The sequence below is a fragment of the Phaenicophaeus curvirostris genome, chromosome 5 (genome assembly GCF_032191515.1).
Source record: "Phaenicophaeus curvirostris isolate KB17595 chromosome 5, BPBGC_Pcur_1.0, whole genome shotgun sequence".
Lineage (NCBI taxonomy): Eukaryota > Metazoa > Chordata > Aves > Cuculiformes > Cuculidae > Phaenicophaeus > Phaenicophaeus curvirostris.
The window spans coordinates 53,728,281-53,747,439 of NC_091396.1; the positions used below are offsets into that span (position 1 = coordinate 53,728,281).

General features: G+C 42.3%; 1 protein-coding gene, 2 long non-coding RNA genes and 1 other non-coding gene across 4 annotated transcripts in view; 2 read left to right on the forward strand and 2 right to left on the reverse strand.

Annotated features, from left to right (window-relative positions):
- Nucleotides 1-789: 789 nt before the first annotated feature.
- On the reverse strand, nt 790-5,240 carry LOC138721546 (uncharacterized). The gene is made up of 2 exons (XR_011337567.1): nt 4,583-5,240; nt 790-3,194 (listed from the first exon to the last, which is right to left on the reverse strand). It is a non-coding gene; the product is annotated as an uncharacterized lncRNA (long non-coding RNA).
- LOC138721655 (small Cajal body-specific RNA 13) lies at nt 3,496-3,768 on the reverse strand. The gene has a single exon (XR_011337586.1). It is a non-coding gene; the product is annotated as a small Cajal body-specific RNA 13 (non-coding RNA).
- Nucleotides 5,241-5,714: 474 nt separating the features above from the next.
- GLRX5 (glutaredoxin 5) lies at nt 5,715-12,353 on the forward strand. Its single transcript, XM_069858756.1, has 2 exons — nt 5,715-6,015; nt 10,970-12,353. The coding sequence occupies exons 1-2, from the start codon at nt 5,715-5,717 to the stop codon at nt 11,146-11,148; spliced, it is 480 nt and encodes a 159-aa protein (XP_069714857.1). The 3' UTR covers nt 11,149-12,353.
- A 5,252-nt stretch (nt 12,354-17,605) lies between these two features.
- The window catches only part of LOC138721549 (uncharacterized), a 147,903-nt gene continuing 146,349 nt past the window's right edge, over nt 17,606-19,159 (forward strand). The window contains exon 1 of the long non-coding RNA XR_011337568.1: nt 17,606-18,061. This is a non-coding gene — a long non-coding RNA (uncharacterized lncRNA). The remainder of the gene's footprint in view (nt 18,062-19,159) is intronic.

Sequence of the window (19,159 nt, forward strand, 5' to 3'; positions counted from 1 at the left end):
AAACCAACATTGTTTTAGCTCAATTTAATTTTTATATAAAAATAAGAGTTTGTAGAACCTCATACCACAGCCAAACACGGACGTATTTCCATGCAAGCTCCTGTCAAAGATCAGGTCTCAGTAAAGTTTCAAGTCCTCAAAATTCTATAGCCCAGCTGTCTTCTGAGAGGCACCACACTTGGCATCTGCTTCATCCAAATTCAAGTTCTCTTTAGCAGAACATAGACAATTGCACAACTCCTGTGGGAAATTTAAGTCCAAAGTCCTCCAACTGGCATTAAACTTCAAAAGCTTCAATCCATACAAAAAGATGTAAGCAAGTGACATGAGAGTAATTTTATTCTGCACACTGTATAGTGGAACTAGAACATCTTTTTACCACAAATATAGTTGATTGCAATGATGAATGTTATTTTAATTACTTGCTTAAGCTTTTATTCATTTCTGCTTTCATGTATGACTTCTGCACTTCCATGAGCATGCAGTACATAGCCAAGAATTGCCCTCAACACATTTACAGTAATGAGAGCTTGTATACTACATATAATATAAGCTTACATCATTAACACTAGCAATGAAAGCATAACATTTTAACAAAAAACTTCCAGGCTCCCCAGAATTACTTTTAATACAGATTTGTCGAGCAAAGATTAAGCAACAGCAATTCACATGATTTAGGGTCAGGGCATTGGCTACACTATAGTTCCTTTTCAAAGGACCGTTATGAGAAATTATAAACGTATTAAAATGTATAAACGCATTCCTAGAAAAAACTGAAAGACTAAAGAGTGATGGAAAAAAAAATCTTTATTGAAATATTGCACTCAAAACTTTAAAGCACAAAGTTTTAAAATATTAATATTTAAAATAAACCTCTTATAACTAAGATTCTCTATAACAATTCTACCTACTTTACAGTACATTGATGGGTGCAAAACTCCAAGTTTTACTTGGAGAGGTATCTCATCTAGTTGAAACATACGTGTAATGGTACATGCTTGGTATTATGTCTTCTGCCACAGGCAAGATGAAGTGGCCAGCACTATTTAAAGTTGAGGCAAGTTTTTGTAACATGAGATGCATTTCTTGAAACATCACAGGAAAATATCTTACTGTAATTTTTAAATGTTATATAAAAAAGATAAGGGAATTCAAAAGTGCCAAACAAGAACAGATGTAATTGCTCTCTGAGGCAACAAGCATTCAGTTACTACAGCCTGCCATTTTAGTAAAGTGGGTAACTTGGGGATCAGAAGCTGCCAGACCACAGTGGTCAGACCCCCTCCAGGACACGAAATGCATGCTAACCAGAGCTTTTCTTCCCCCACTGCGTGTTCTTAACAAGCTAAGTCAACTAAAACACTCCTGTCATTGTAGCTATGAGAATATGCCAGTGGAACTTAACTGGGGCATAAGAATCTTCCTTACAGACAGAGAGTGCCCTGGGGCTTTCCTACAATTACAAAAAAACACAAGACATTTCCAGCATTTTGAGTAAATTACCATTTGCACGAATTACCATACCAAGTTAAATCAAACTCAGAGCCCAGGTCTCCGTGTCTGCAACACAGGTCAAAAGTGAATGCACAGGAAGTGAAGAACAAGATGTGCATACTTTTATAATGGCAGTCCCTAGCTTCCTATGGCTCAAAACTTGATCCAACAACATCTTTATATTTAGCAGACCAATTTTACCTTCTCAAGTTTGCCCAGTCTTTTTACATGTCCATTAAAGATTTTAACATTTGTAACTCCTTTGTGAAAAGAGGCAAGCAGTGTTTTCATTAGAGGTAACATTTCACAACTCTACATTTATGATGTATATAAAATAAGTTTCCTCAGTAATACTGAAAGACTTAAGCACCACTATCATCTGCAAATAAAGAATAAGGGTCTAACAAACTTAGGTCAGGCAAAATAGTTGAAAGAAGCTTGCTTATCTCAAAGAATAATTCTACTTCTGTATTACAAAGGCCATACTACATAGTCGTTGCTCCAGAGCACTTTGACAATTCACAATGCAGAGTATTACTACAAAGAAGCTTATATTGAGATCAGTGCCCTTAAGAAGCAAGCTTGGAAGTCTAAACAGTGTCTCCTTTAAAGGTCCACATTCAGGCTGGAACATGATCTTCCATTCTAACTGTTAAATGTGGGGCTCAGACATTTTTCCTTTGTTAATTAGCATTATGTCTCTCTGCCAAAGGCATCCTTACAAAGATCTAAGTCAAGAAACTGCCTTAGTTTAACTGATGGGTGACCTACATGATCTGACTTAGGTAATTTTGTACATTTTCTTTGCTTCTGTCATTTATGAAATGGATTGCGGTATTTTAAAGCAAACACGAACACCCTCTTGGGAATATGCTACAAGCCCATAAATATTATTTAATTATCCATCTAGTTCAGAAACAAACTTGCTTACAGGTCCCCAGATTAGTTCAAAACCAACAGGGTAATACATTTAAAAAATCTGCATTTCCCATGGGACCTGAGCTTCTAGTCCAGCAAACTGCCCATAGCACCTCCACATTTCTGCTGCCTATTGTACAAGTTTTCCAAACAAGCACATCTGCAAAATAACAAGGAACTTATCATACGTTTCTCCAGCATTCACAATTTAAGCATCCCACAAAAAATTTAACTGTCCAGAATTCCAGATACATTTTAAGCATTCTTAATGCTCTCCAAACTGAGGATATGTTAGTGCTGCCACACGTTGCCTTGATGTTATGCTGAAATTATTTACCTGGCATGTAGAACAGCTGGGGACTTAAATTCCAGGCACTATCATAAGTCAAAAGACAGAGACACCTTGCTTTGACATGAGTGTCCTGTTCTGATAAGCTGAAATGAGACTTCTGGTCTTTTTTTACCAACTAATTTAGCCCTCCCTTTTAAAAACCAAACACAACAATATTATTCTTAGATGTCTACCTTCTTGTGCACTATATAAGAACCTCAAACCACACCAACTCATAACCAGTAATTCTGTTCAGCAGCAGAATGCCTGGAAGTAACCTAATTTGTAACTAACTGAGTATTTAAGCACAGCAGTTTAAATATTGGAGCTTTTATTATCACCTTGTTTTGAAAACAGTAATAAGTCTTCTAACAGGAACATCAGCAAACTGTCAGGAGTCTTATGGGAGTCTCATAAATATTTCTTCTGAACAGGTGACTTAAACCATTATCTGGAAAATAAAGAAGTTTCATTCAGACTGATGGAAGACTGGACCAGGCAACAAATAATTATCTCTGTTTCTACAGTGTATAAGGGTTAATTGTTCTAAGTCTTATCAGCAGGGAAAGTGTTTATCTACTAAGAGTGCTGCATATTGTGTAATCCAAGTGTTTGACTATACTAAATATTTTACTAGAAAACATTCTGTTAAACTTAACATAACAGGTCACCTTGCAAAACAACAGTGGCTAACTAGAAATTCAGGGAGTTTTATTTTACGAAGTACACCGACTTCAGAGCTGCTTTCTAACACTTATAGCAGTTTTTCAGTGTTCAGCAGATACTACTCTATTTGCTAAACAATATCAGACTGCAAAATTACTCTTACTGTTGATAGATCAATAATGACATGGGATAAGTCATTATCTCCGTGGCAACAGAATTGTAACTGTTAGAGGAATATTGCGCATGTTGCTGCTGCGACTCTTACAGGCATGCCTCGGCTTCCTCACACACGTGCTCTCTCTGCAAGCCTGGTATGCCCAGAGTACTAGCAACCAAGGGCATCTCTTGGACTACAGAGGATTAAACTTCAACTAGGGTTATATTATTGCAGAAGGAGCATGTCCTCACACAGGTTTATTACACTTCAGTTTGATGTCCTTATTTCACTTTTTATTTGTTATGAATCATCTCCTTGTAAAAATAGCTGGAATGATATTCAGGGTTGGCTTTTTTTTTCAGATTGAACAATGCTACACCACGTTAATCACAACATATAAACCACAGAAAGCAATAACTTTTCTATGTCTCAATCTGCATGACCGTGCCTGTCTTCTGATGTTCTGCTAGAAACAAAACATACTGACACAAAAAATGCATGATGCTCATCAACAATATATGATCTTTGCCTTTAGACTCCTAACAGCGAGTATTTCTTCGTAAGTACATGTATTTTTAAATACTGCAGCAATGCTTTTTTTTAATCTTCACAGGCTATTCACACGAGTTAAGAAACTGCAAGTTTGCCACAATTCCCTTTGGAATTTGTTCTAATTAAGTTTAAGTAAAAGGCAACAGAAGTTATGCCTGAAGGTGGTTTCATAGAAAATGAATAATGAGTTGCTGCTCAAGTACCAACAGGATTCCACAAAAATCAAGAGCTAGGAAACAGTTTTCTGAACACAGAAGACAAGCTGGTCTTGTTTGAAAAGTTCTTGTGAACAGAACTGGGTTTCCTTACAAGTGCAAGTAATACAAATGGCCATTAATCTACTGAAAGCCCAGATGCCAGAGCTGCAATGTAAGTTAATACTCAGAAATACACTTCGAATCACTACTTGTGACAGACTGCAGCTTAGTACAGAGGAAAACTTTTCAACGCTTTCTTCTACTTACAGAATGGACCTGGCTGCTGCAGGAGACCTCTGTGCTCTGCTCCAAGTTCTTGGAAAGAATCTGGCATCTGCTCAGGAGCTCAAAAGAGCTGCGCACATGGCCATTTGCAGGACATGTTCCAAATTCAGCATTTCTCTGGCTGATGCAGGACAGTTCTGTGCATCTTCCAGCGCAAACTGAACCAACTCTTGTACACAGGCAGCCAGCTAATGCAATCTTGCTCCCATCTCTCCATCCTGCTACCACCTCCACCAGTTCTGCCCCCGACAGCCCAAGCTGCACAAAGCTGCCGGTTACTCAGGCCTCGTCTCCCAGTACTAAAACACAGCATGCAGAGAACTGCTCGTTCCTCAGTGATAGAAACCACCAGCCTCATCCTATTCCACATCAACCACGACCGAACAAGGGAATGCGGTCAAACAGCCCACTGGACACAGCTAAGGCTACCGAGGAGACAGATTCACTTGGCTCTTCGCCGGCTGCCCGCATTAGGCTCCGCGGCGACAATCGGTGCCGCCCCAACGGCTCTGCTTTCTGGAGGAGACGCTTCCACCGCCGCACCCGCTCACGTTCGCAGACGCTTCTCCTCCCCGCGCCAGGGACCGGCGGGACGACACCAAACCCCACCTCGGGGGCAGCCGGCGCCTGCAGCCCCCCCCCGCCCTCGCGGCTCCGCTCAGCCCCGGGTCCCCGCCCACGCGCCAGGCCCGAAGGAAGCGGCTGAGCGCGGCGGCGGGCGCCCGGCGGGCCTCCCCGCACCCCCGGGGGCTGTGACGGGCTGCGTGCCCCGCGGCGGGGCAGACGGCACCTGCAGACGGTGCTCCCATTCCCCGCCCCCATCCCCCGCGCCGCTCAGGCGGGAGGCGGCCGAGCCCCGACGCGCCCCCGGCCGGCGCCCGGAAGCGGAAGGAGCCCCGCGCGGGGCGGAAGGAAGTCCCTCCCCGGCCGCTCCCGCCAGTGGGGCCGCGGCGGGCGGGGCGGGGCGCGCGGGATCGCCGGCCCCATTGGCTGCGAGGGCCGAGTGGCGGGCGCGTGCGCCTACGAGCAGAGGGAGCTCTCCGCCAATGAGGCGGCGGGCGCGGCGCGGGGGGCCTGGCGGCGGGGCCTGGCGGCGGGCGGGCGGCCGGGCGGGATGAGCGGCGCGCTGCGGGCGGCCTGGCGGCTCGGCGCCTCACGGGGCCGCGCCGGGCGGGCGCTCAGCCGGGCGGCGGAGCCCGGGGACGGCGGCGGCGGCCGCAGTGGCGGCTCGGGCTCGGGCTCGCGGGAGGCGGTGGAGCGGCTGGTGCGGGAGCACCCGGTGGTGGTGTTCATGAAGGGCAGCCCGGCGCAGCCCCTCTGCGGCTTCAGCAACGCCGTGGTGCAGATCCTGCGCCTGCACGGCGTCGAGGATTACCGCGCACACGACGTCCTGCAGGACCCCGACCTCCGCCAAGGTCAGCGCCGGGGGTGGCCGTCGCGAAAGCGGAACGTCGCTCGATCTAAACCAAAGCGGGGTCAAGTTCCTTCTAAATAATCGCTTCCTTCGAAAGTGCCCCTCTGGGAGTGTGTTTTCTTTCCAGGCATCACTCGTTCTGGGAAGGTGAAACCGCCTTGTGTTCAGTACGATCTGTGATCACATCTGTTTGCAGCCTTTCCCTGTCTCGCCTGCAAGGTCAGGCAGAGCTGGAGCCAGCTTCAAATTAGGAGAAGTTTTGGGTCTTCATAAAGTTTATAATAGCGTTAAAATTAATCCTTTGAAAGTACAGAAAATAAATAAGATTTCTGGAAAAACTTATACGTACATGTATAAGGTGGGAAATAGGTAATATCTTTTGTAGGTAATCGCTCCTGCACATCGCCCAGACCTGATACAGGGCGCTTGCTTTCTAAAATTCCAAAATGAATCTTCAAGAGTTTATTTGCTGGCATTTTCAGAATTGGCAGCGGGGCACAACCTGAGCCTGTGCCCAGGGTGCCGCCTTGGGTTTTGTGTTGTGTTTCGCTCTGTTCTATAAGCAGGCCTGTGTGCCTGGGTTGGTGGAACTGGAAACATCACAGAGATGTGCTGCTACAGCTGCAGCTGCTCTGCCTAGACATCTCCTTCTGTTTCGCTTCTGTAACTCCTACTTGTGTCTCGGTTATCTGCAGAATGCAGTTACACTCATAGCGTAGCTCTTGGAGACTGGGCTTTTTATGTCGTGCCCCGTCTCTGGTCAAGAGATACAAATCTCTTCATAGACCTCTGAAATACTTGATTATTCAGTCAAATCTTTTGGTTCCCTGTGAAGTGTGGCGAAACTTCATGAATGGCTTAGACTTGCACCACTGTATTCCCTGCTGGCACTGCCTGCCACAGTTCTTTTGATAAAGTACGAAATTACACTAATTACTACACAAGAAATATTTAGTAATAGTTTCACCATTACTGCTTGGTAGGAGCTATTCTGCATAAACTTTTCGATAATTATAGAATGCTAGTACGCTGTTCTTGTAATGCTTTTCTTCTTTCCCTTTTCAATGTGCATAGCTGACTGTTAAGGTTTTATGTGGTTATTTGATAAAGTTTTGGAACAAAACAAAATGAAAAAGTATGTAGCCTTGCAAGTGCGTGACAGTAACATTTCTTGGCCGGAATACACTAGGATTGGCTTTAAATCCGCACACCGGCGTGTGTCAGGTGAAGAATTCTCCTGTGTTTTTGGTATCATCTACACAATTCAAATTTTCATTACCTTTTAGCCAAAAGTCAGATATTTGCAGCCCTTGCTTGCTTTTCAGTTCACAGGTATAATAGTTGGTATGGTATAAAAACTTAAATACTGGAATTTGGCTGTGATGACATTTTTGTTAATGAATATTGGTTTTGTTCAAGTAAATCTTATACTGCCTTTGGCAGGGGAGCAAATCATGGTAGTTTTCTAAACTTTATCTATGTATCTGAATTTGTTGAACTTACAGATTACTAGAACAAACTCATAAACTAAAAAGGAGGAAAAAAACCCTTAAAATCAGACTACCGACATTTTAGTTGTGGTTGAGAGGGCTTTTGTGAGCCCTTGAACAGGCAATGTGTTTGTCAGTTATAATCTCTGGGCCTTGACCATGTGTGTATATAGCCTCTCTTCTTAACACAGAAATGTTTCCTTCACATGAACTCTGGCTTGTGTTAGGTGGTCAGAGAGGTTTATTTGCCTCCTGGCTACCTAACTTAAGTTGAAATGGGTGATTTGATCTAGACTGTTTGGCTAAGCTGCACTGTATGCAGTAACAAAGCGTATGTTTGCACAATATCCTGTCAGTTCTCAGGTGCTTAAGGAAGTTGTTCTGTTCCCTTCCATGCACCAACTTTGGCACTTGTCCGACTGCATAGAGAGCCAGGTTGATTTATTAACTGGATCACAGGGCATGTTAATTGAACTAGCTTGCTGTACTGTGAGGTGAGTGCCAGAGACAGCACAGGGGATGGAACCTTGAAGCTGGGGAGCAACAGTGCCATGTTCAAGGCCAGCAGGCTGTCATACTCCTTCAAATGTATTACCTGCTGCACCCTAGAAAGCCAATATGTGTCTGTTGCTGTGGATGGCAGTGTCTGGTAGATGAGAGGGCAGCGCTGCTGGAAGCTGTAGCTCTTTAAGTTGCCAAGTGTGAGTCAGAAGTGGCTGCCTGAAGGCCCTCTGGGTCATCTCCTGGAGCTGGCCTCTGGTGCTGAAAAGTTAGATATGCAGCATGTGTTTCTTTCCTAAGCCTTCTCTGTGCGCATAATCTGCGCTGCATGGATCTGGGGTTAGTGAGGGGATACTAAGTCTTTAGCTGTGAAAATATCTAATATGTCTATTCAACCAAAGATTGATCTGGAAGGAGGTTCCTATGTGCGAGCTGGTCAACAGCTTTGTGTTTGGCTGAACATAACTTAAATGGTTTGCGTATACAATGCATTTGCAGTAAGAGCAGGCTGTTGTGGAGATGGTAACTTATGCATGTTTGAAACGCTGGTTGTTTTTTTCCCTGTATCTATTGAAATGCCTTATTTTCAGGTTTTTAGAGTTCAGCTGCTGAAACTTGCCTAGTGCTAAAATACTGCAAGCTGTTAAATCAAAACAACTGGAGTGCAGGGGGGTGTTAGCCTGCAGGGAGGAGGAAGGAGATCCCTTGGGATGTCTTAGACTGCCAAAGATTCCTCACAAAAGCGCATCACAAGGACAGGCTATTGTGCTTTAACATGACTGAAGTAGCTGCTCTGCCAAGCTAGGAACTGGTTAGCTGCTTCAGGAGGTGTTCAGTTTGTAATCTGGTTAAGCCTGATACATACAGGCATTTAAAGCAGCTTGTCCAATACATGAAATGGAGCATGCAGAGCAACTAAGCATGATTGTATTAATATTATTATCTGCAGTTGCATAGATCCTTGAAAGTACTATCAGTGCTTGTATAGAAGTGCTATTGGGTCCTTTAAGAAAATATTTCTGTGAGAGACCAATTGGTATAAATATTACCATGAAATGCTTATTGGCAGTAGGTTTACTATGCAGAGCCCTTGGTTCTCTGTTCATGTTTAGCATTACAATATCTTAACAAATACAAACCCTAGTTTGTATCCTCAGTGGCTCCTTTGAGTAGGGTTATCCTAAAGTGTATCTTAGTGCTGGGACTCAGTTTTTCATTGCTGTTATTGTGGGCTAGAAGATTTATTGGACAGACAGCTTTGGAGTGCTCAAAGGCCAGAGAATGTTTAAGGAAAGTACTGCTGAACACAAGCTCATGTCAAAACTGCCGATTCCTGCAAACTGTATCTAAACAATTGAGAAGTTTTAATGAAATGCCAAGGAAGAAGTTACAGATCATGATGCTGGAGATGAGGCTAGGTGGTTATGGGTTTCCTTTGGCCTTGATCTGTATGCTCGATTTGCTGTTTTGGACTATTGAAGCATTGATTGTTCATGCACAAATTCACAAGCCATGATCTCCTAGCTGATGTTGTACTTCATGGTTAGGAATGCTTTGTCACAAAATCTGTGATAAAATTTTTGTCTAGGTTACCAATATTTTAGTGGATTTCTTAAAATGCGCTAGTATATTTGACTAAGGGGAATTATTAGCTCTTTTTCATCTTTTATGCATTAAAATTGTAATCTCATGGAATATTTATGCATTTATGTGTATTTATTAAAAAATACAGGTGTTTTAAGTTCTAATAAATTATGCATAATTTTCTTACATGTTTGGGTTTTTTACCTCACATATTTTGGATTTTACCTCTACATCTTTAGGGCGTAAAATGTTTACTAAGGGGAAAGCAAATTCCCTTGTGTTTTCTGCTGTATAGGTGTTATGTTTGCTGATAGTACTTTGACAGTCTTATGTTAAAGGCAGCATATGCTTGTTTAGAGGGTTGACTTCCAAGGCGAATGGGCTCTGATGATCTGGAAAGGCATCTGTTGTCTTTAGGCTTAAATTTCCTATGTGGGTTTCATATCTTTTTTAGAAAAATTCCAGGCATTACATATTGAAAATGTATAAAAATGTTGAATTCAAAACTCGATATCTAAGCAAAAGCTGGTGGACTTAGTTTAAGAGCATACAGATGAAGCATTCACCTATTTCCTCTCCTGTGGAAAATAATGGTTCTGTGTGAAGGGTCATTTAAAAAGTGGCATTTTATGATTCCTCTGTAGCTTTGTGTGTGATACCTTTAAGTGCAAGTTGGGATTCAGCTTATACCAGCTGATCAGTTAGTATTTTTGGATGGTCTTACATTCGTTTTCTATGAAGTGTAGTTTTAAACTTTTAGTGCTGTACTTCATAATCGTGACTTGAGCTCTGTTTCATTTAGTGAATACTTCTCAGAGACTTCTGCCTTTGTGCCCCTCCCATGGGCTGTGAGGTCTGGCAGTGAAAGATAATACAATTTGAAATTTGCAAGGCTTCTAGAGGGGCAAATGTATCTTGCAATTGAAATTGCAGTAGTAGAGTATGACTGTATGAATTCAGTAAAAATGTAAAATATTTTAAAGTCTCTTTGGGAAATGTAAAGCATAACCAAATGTAAACCATTCTCAATGTTTTCTATGGCTTCTCATTTCTTTAATTGATTGAGAAATGATATTTAGTTTTTTTTCCTGAGAGGGAAAAGAGGTGCCACACTTTTCCAGCCCCTGTTTGAAGTCAGTGTAGGAGCTGACTCCATATCTTTCAACCTACATCTTAGGTTTGTTCCTCATTGCAACTCGGGCTTTAACGTAGTTTTTCTGATAGTGCGTCTGTTATATAGATACATTTTTGCCTCAGTGGGGAAGAAATGAAAATATCGCTAGTTCTTTCAGGCTGAAGCAATATATTCTGTTTAAAAACCCATTCTGTTTGTAGATGGTGGGAAAACCTTCAATACTATATTTTTTTTTTCTTATGCAGGAATAAAAAACTACTCTAACTGGCCTACCATCCCACAAGTATACCTCAATGGTGAATTTGTTGGTGGCTGTGATATACTCCTCCAGATGCATCAGAATGGAGATCTCGTAGAGGAGCTGAAGAAGCTAGGAATCCGTTCAGCACTTCTGGATGCAGAAAAAGACCAAGACAAAAAGTAAAATAAGCAAAAAATGATGCTGTGACAGGAATAAAGCAAATTCGATAAGAGCTTGTTACCAGTAAAGCCTTACATACTTTAGCTCAAAGAAGGCCACTTTTTGAACTGACACTAAGATTTATTTGTGAATGTCTGTTAGCTCTTGGTAAATGTAGTGATCTTGGTGTTCTCATTTATGCGTATTGTGAAAGTTTGAGTATAACTACTGCACTGTAAAGCACACATTTGTAGGAGGTGTTGGGAAAAAAATTAACTTCTAAAAAACATTCAATTCTTGACTGAGGCAGGAGTAAACCAAAAACCCTAATATTTTTTTTTATTTTGAATGTGTGTTTCTCTGTACTTTAATACACAAACTGATGCAAACAGGGTTTGCATTCCCTTGCTTCTCTTGGAAAAATGTTAAGTAATAGTACATCAGTTTTGCTGTATAAGTCATGATGAAAAGACTTCCTGAGAGCCTGTTAAACTTCTGTAAGCATATATGATTTAGGAGAAAAGTAGTCTTCAAACTATATAGACGAAAAAAGATTGTATGAGAGTGCATGAAATATACTTTTATTCCAAAGGATATAAATAAACAGACTTGTACAAATACATGTATAATGGTCATTATTACTCTGGCTTTTAAAAGATTGCAATGAATTGTGCCTAAAGATTTTTATAAAACTTTTTCTACCTCTTGCAAAGTAGCTTTGGGAAAAAATGGGAATCTGCTTATATACTTTATGTATTCCAGTTCTATGTCAGTGCTAAAATGTGTGAATTTGTTTATGGTTTCACTATTCCAGCTTGAAATAGCATGGGAGAATACTGCAGTTACTGCTGTAATCTTGTATTCGCTAGTTACTAAGCTATCTTTTTATATTTGTTGTATTTCCAAGTGCTTTCTCCTCACTGCTGTGCTTTGAATATAATCTTCAAACATGGGATTAACGGATGAAGTGTTACATGTAGATGAGTGCAGTAGAGAGGCTGTTGAATAGATAAATATTTCTTTGTGGAAAGTCTCTGAAGTCTTCAATATCTAATTAACCACATTTCTCTAAGTTAAAACAAATTATGTCAACCAGTCTAGCTTCAGATGTTCAGCAATACAGGCTAACAAAGCTGTTTTGAAATGAAGTTTACTTTTATCAATAAAAAACAGTTTGCATGTGAATTAGACAAATGATTGGAAATAAACTGTATTTTATGTTGATTGTCTGCAATAGTTACTCTTTATTTTAAATTACTTCTCTAATGAAACAGATACTACTGTTGATTTGAAACGTAAAATATTTTCCACTGAATAGGATAGAAAATGCGTTTTAGACAAAGGAGAAATTATGAATGATCAGGGGAAGAGGAAGTCAGGACTGGAACTTGTAAATGAGAGATTTGATGGAAATTCCGGTTCTAAATCTCTCCTGTTCACTTGAGCAAGCAATCCAGTAGAGAGACTATACTGGTACATCCTTCACAGAGTTTGCCAAATGAGTTAAAGGAAGCTTACTGTATAGTTTAAATGCAATATATCACCAGGATTAAATGCAGTGTGTGCATGTTCTGTGTGGTAACTTACTCATGACTGCTGCACAGAACCAGTAGAAGTGACTGAGTTAACTACTGAGTGGGAATAAGTTATGCTTGGAGCCAGTTATTTGTGACTGTTAGGTATAAAGATGGACTGCGGCAATTTTTTTCTATATACCACATCGCATTCATGAGATGCAAAGCTTTAGGTACGGAAGGAAGCTAATTAGAATTTCAGCGTTACCTCTTTGTGAATTCAAATTAAGTAAGTGTTCTTACAGCTAATCTTTTATGTGTAGCTTTTGCTGTTCTGAATGTTAAGTGATGTTTAGGGGAAAAAAAAGTGGATTTCAGATGTCTTTGGTTATGCGTGTCAAAAGACCTGTTGAAATGGATATACACAGTAAGCAAAGAGTAAGGTAATGAAGAAAATTAATTTCTTCTTCAATGGTTAACTTAGTCTGGCTACTAAATAAATTTATTAAAAAACAAAGCCCCAAACCTGCTGTTTCATAGAACTGTCTTCTTTATTCTTCTGTGAAACCTAAATATTTTTCAGTGTTACCTGTTAGTAGTGTAAGGTGAAAATAACTTGTCAGGACTCCTTTTTCCTCTAAGCAGCATTTTTTTTCCCCCAACATGAATTCCTGCTTAGAGGAAAAACCATGCAAATTTTTCTACTTTCTTTACTTCCTTCCCCATAGATTTCTAAGTTTTTAATTATTTGGTTAAAATTTTGCATAACATATATAGTAGTGTTTATTTCAATCCTTTGTCTGATTGAAATATGTTGTAATTGAGCAAGTAGAAGCAATGGTGATAATGTAAAATGTGTGTGACAAAGCCATGAAGGTGGAAATAGAAAATGTGACTTCTGCTTGCATTCCCATACCAGCTGTATCTTTCTGGCTCTGTGTACGTGAACAGATGTTTTGCATATTTTATCTATATCAATGATCACATAAATCCAACTGCAATTAAAAAAGACGCTGTCCACTTGAATCATAAAACATTAGATGCTCACAAAGAGGCTTATTAGGGAGCCGGTGGAGTACTTTCCACAAGAAACTAGTTCTTGTTTACGTTTAATTTTAGTAGAAGGATGCTATTCTGCACTCTGCTCATCAACTTTTGCTGTGCCTCAAACGAAAGGCAAAAGGAACTATGCTCTTCCAATCCAGAAGAGCTGCTGCTCCAAATGAGCTGATTTTTTTTTTTGAGAAAAAAATCATGCCTCATTGATGAGGGATTTGCACCTGCTTTTCTCATCCTCTCTGGCAATGAGAAAAGGCAACTGATAATGTTGGAGTATGGGGTGACAATCCATTTAAGTGGTAAGGTAATACTGGGGAGCTGGTTCTAACTGGAAAGATCCATGAGGAGTCCATGGTTGGAGGATGCAAAGGTTTCTGTGGGGAAACAGGTGACTTCTCCCCACTCACCACCCCCTCAAGGAGGAACAATTTTGTCTCAGGAAATGAGGGGAATGATGGGGGAAGAAACACGCACTGCTTGTCATGCTTCCCTTGCGTCTTAGCAGTAAAACAGAGCAAAGAGTAACAGTGTTTGGGAACACAGTTTAAGAAGGCTGGCTGATGTTGCTGAGAAGGCAGCCAAGTGCAAAGATGGGGAGCTGCCCTTGCCATCTCTGGTGAAGAAAGAAGCAAACCTGCCTGGTTTTGAGTTTGGTCTGCTGCAGTAAGAATAAGGTAGGTGTCAGGGCTGTGCATGAGCATTGCCACCTGCAGAGCTACATAGAATCATAAAATCATGAACTGTTTTGGGTTGGAAGGGACCTTAAATGTTCACCCATCCACCCACCACCCCCCCACCCTGCAGTGAGCAGGAATGTCTTCAGCTCGATCCAGTTGCTCAGAGCTCCATCCAACCTGACCTTGAATGTTTCCAGGGATGGGGCACCTACCACGTCTGGGCAACCTGTTCCATTCACCACCCTAATAGTAAAAAAAATGCTTTCTTATATTTAGTCTAAATCTACCTTCTTTCAGTTTAAAACCATTACCCCTTGTCCTATTGCTACAGGCTCTGCTGCAAAGTTTGTCCCCATTTTCCCTATAAAACTCCTTTAAGTACTGAAAGGCTACAATAAGGTCTCCCTGGAGCTTTCTCTTCTGCAGGCTGAACAACCCCACCTATCAGCTTTCACTCATAGGAGAGGGGTTCCATCCCTCTGATCGTTTTTGTGGCCTTCCTCTGGACCTGCTCCAACAGATCAATGTTATGTCCTGTGCAGGCTCCAGAGCTGGATGTGGTACCCCAGGTGCAGTCTCACCAGAGCAGTGTAGAGGGACAGAATCGCATCACTCAACCTGCTGGCCATGCCTCTGATGCAGCCCAAGATACAGTAGGCCCTCTGGGCTGCTAGTGCACACTGCTGGGTCACATCCAGCTTTTCATCCACTAGTACCCCTCAAGTCCTTCCCTGCAGGGCAATTCTCAATCCCTTCATGTCCCAGCCTGTATCGATGCTGGGGATTTCCGTGACCTAGGTGCAGGACCGTGTACTTGGCCTTGTTGAACCTCAAGAGGTTCACGTGGTCCCACTTCTCCAGCTTGTCCAGGTCCCTCTGGATGGCATCCCATCCCTCAGGCATGTCAACTGCACTGCTTAGCTTGGTATTGTCTGCACCAAGGTAAATTTCTCCTGAGCTGGCACCAAGAATTCCACCAAGGCCTTGTCAGTGCCTGTAGAAAAAGCAGCACTGTCAGTCTTAGCAATAAATCTCTGTCTAATCTGGTGTGCGGGTCCTTTCTGCAGAAACCAGGCCTTCTTGTGTGTTTTTTTTCAAAATTTGTATTACAGGTTTGTGAGAGAAAAAACGCTTACTAGTTACAAATATGTGTTACCTGTTAAAAGTTTCTGTAAGCAAAGAAGAAAAGACAGTAAGGAAAGGTAAATTGCACAAGGTGGCGGGTGGAGTTTGCTTTTGGCTGAAAGGTTCGAGGTGCAAACAATGCTCTAGAAAAGGCTGTTGTTCATTATCTGGTTTTGACTTTTTTTTTTATTGGGACATGGCTTGTGTCCTTGAATAGTTCTGTCTTACAGCGTTGCTGCCTCTTAGGTGGCTTGATCACCGCCACAGAATCCCCTGACTGCTATAAAGCTTCAGGCGTAGCTTGACATAGCTCTTAGAGAAAACAGGTTTTCATTACATGGAAAATAGGACTGAAGCAGCTGAGTGGATTCAGTTTTTATTTTCAATAATTTTTTTTTTGAAAAGTATATACCAAACCTCACATTTCACTTCAGACTTTAACTGTGAAAACATGAACCTCAATTTTGTTGGCAGGGAATTTGTGCTATTTCACAGACAGAAACTAAAAGTACCCAAAGCAGAATTATAATCTTATATATCCTGATTGATTCATGAGTGAGGGAAGCAGCTCTGATTTATAAAATTGTCAACCAGCTTCTTGCATGTGCCTTGTTTCCATGGAAGTAAGGGAGTAGGCCAGGAGCAAAGACATTTTAGTTAGAAAGACCACTGTACTGTGTAAAATACATGGCAGTCGCAGGGTGTGGCTGAGAGGAACGTGCAGTGCTGTGTATAAGGAAAAAGCATTCACACCTTCACGGTTTCAAAGATCACTTCTTGATCAGATAACAGAAATTCTTGCAGGATAGCATCTTGCTGGTTTGCGGTCCCCTCTCAAGAAGAAGGAAAACCTTTAAATGTGGCTTTTATTCTCAAATGATTTTAATATTTTAGGACGTCTTGAATCAGAATAAAAAAACACACTCAACTTCCTTACAGGTGGAGGGAGTCACTAGAAACTTTTCTCTAACCATTGATATACATGCTGTAATTTTCGAAGTACCTTGTTTACCTCAAATATATGCAGGTTGTGATGGTTTGTAAGGACCTAAGAAGTGTGCAAGGACTGCATTCAGTATTAATTTTGAAACAGCTTTGATAATTAAGTAAGTTAATTCTAACAAACAACAGAGGGAGAGTGTGGTTTTTTTTTTTTAATTGTTGCAGCTGTTCTACAGAAAAAGCCACTAGACTGCTCCTACGTACACACACGCTGAGATGCTGGCATGTATGTCTATATTTTTGCAGTTATATACTGTGCCTTCTAATGTAAAGCTTGTGCAGGGGGCTTACTTTGCAACTTCTAAAGATGAGCTTCTGTAAAATTTTACTTGTCATTTAGCAGTGAATTGAGTCAAAAGGAGGACTGCTGAATTAGAAAAAGACAACATCGAATTACACATTTTTGCTCATTATATAAGCACATTCTTCAAAGCCTGAAGGATTTTTATGTACAATTAGCCTCAAAACTGTGAAGTAGGGCACTCAAATCTTCATTGTGCATAGTAGTATAAACAGAAATACAGAGAAGTGATTTGCTATTTGTACTACAGCACATATAGACAGAATAAAGTTTTGGAGCCTTTAGCCTTAAATCTATGATCTAGTCAATGAAAAACGTGTGTTTTTACAGGGTTATCTCAACAAGCATTCTAGAACTTTCAGAATTTAGGTATTCTCTGAGAAGCAGTGATTTTTGATTCCTTCAAAGATTATATGCTCGATGAAGATTGGGTACACATTCAAACCTTCACAGGTCAGAAAAGATCAGTTTTAGGTCTGATATTCAAGAATGTCTTGCACTGCTGATTTTAAAAATACACAGAATCTAGGGCTTCTTCAGTACTTCATGTATCTACTCATCTGTCTGCGATGCTCCACGACAGACAAGCAATAATATGTGAAAGGAAACAGGTGCCAGAAGACTGATACTGCCTGAAGGGACCAAAGCAGCAAAGCCGAAATAAAAATTTCAGGTTGCATAGGGTCTCCTCGGGGAGACACTCGCGGGGGGTGGCAGGGGCAGCTGTAGGCTGCCGGTAGGAGTAGCCTCGGCCACCCAGGAGATGGTGCTGTTGAACCGAAAAAGCGGTCCAGCCCTGACCCAGAAGCGTCTTTCAATGCGGTCCTCCCTGCTTTCCATCAGTACTGCATGTTATTCTTTTGGGGTCCCTGTTTTCTTTTGGGAGAAGAAGGTGCCAGCGTCCAGCCCGGAGCGTACCCCGATCTGGTGGGCAATGCCATTCCCAGACAGACCACCCTGCGCCCTCAATGGAGATGACGCTAGTGCTTGAAGGCGATGTTTGTGACTTGGACTGCGTGGCTGCCGAGATGCTAACACCGAGGCAGGGACCAGCTTCGCAGCTCCTTTCCCTCATCAGAACAACTGCCTGAGAAGCGCCGTGCCAGAGCCAAGCATTTGCTAGGTGCCCGCTGCGTTGCTGCCAGCGGTGGGGAGCCACGCACCCACCTGGCGGAGGCTCCTCGGGGATCTGCTACCCGCCAGCTTCCCTCTTCCATCACCTGAGGTGTCCTGTCCCCAACGACACATGTCTGGGACAGGTAAGCACAAGGGCAGCTCTGTTGCTTCGCGGTGAGGACTCGAGTGGGGACGATAGGAATGGTTGGACTCGATGATCCCGTGGGTCCTTTCCAACCTAGTGATTTCTGTGAGTGCGGGGTGTGATGCTGTTTTCCTTCCGGTGCGCGATGTGTGTGGGATGCGCAGAGCAAAGGTGCTGTGGGCACCCAACGGAGAACCTGGCTCCAGGGCAGCCTTGCCCCTTGTCTCATGGCACGAGGTGCCTGTGTCCCTCCTGCGCCGCTGGGCTGCAGCCAGCACGTGGGTCTTCTGGTCCAGGATGGGAAAATTTGAGGTGGCAGCGGGAAACTGAGGTTTCTATCAAGCCCAAGGTGTCTGGGCAGGTTGTGGCAGGAGGTCAGATGGTTGTGGTGAAGTTTTTCCGTTGATCTGCTGTTTCATCAGTGTCCTCTCATTGGGTTCAGAGGCTTCAAATCTGTCCAGAGAACAACAGGAGGAGCTGGATTAAGTCAGCGGGTGACCTGGCAGTGGCTGTAGCAGCACAAAGTCACCTGACTGGGTATTTGCTGAATATTTAAGGGAAAAGTTCAGTAAAGGCCTTTTGCCCCGTTGCAGGAGGGCTTATATCTTTGAGTCTTTCTGCACGCATAACCAGACTGTGACCAGAATTTTATTCACAATATAAGTTTGCGGCTTCCTGAAAAAGTATTACTAAAATTAGGTCTTTTTATGTTCAAGTGCAGAGGTGGACAGCGAGCTTGCTGCAGATATTTGGGTGGTTTCCTGGGCCTCAGTAAATGCAGCAACTATTCTGCTATGAAGTAATTTTGAGATTGTTGCATCCAGCTGTTGAATATGGCCAAGTGGCTGGTGAGGAGAGAGTCATTCATGGGGAGGATGGCCAAGCCACACCAGGGAGGCCAGTAAAGAATTTGGTGATTATGTCTGTTGTGCTACATTTCATCTCCTCTCTTCATAAACCATTAACACCAATTCAGTCTTCAGGGTTATGGCAGGCAGAGCAGTACTAATTCTCTTTGTCTCTCCCATGGCAGGAAGTAGGCTGATTTTTTATTTTTACTTTTTTTTTTTTCCCAACTACTTGCTAACAACAAATG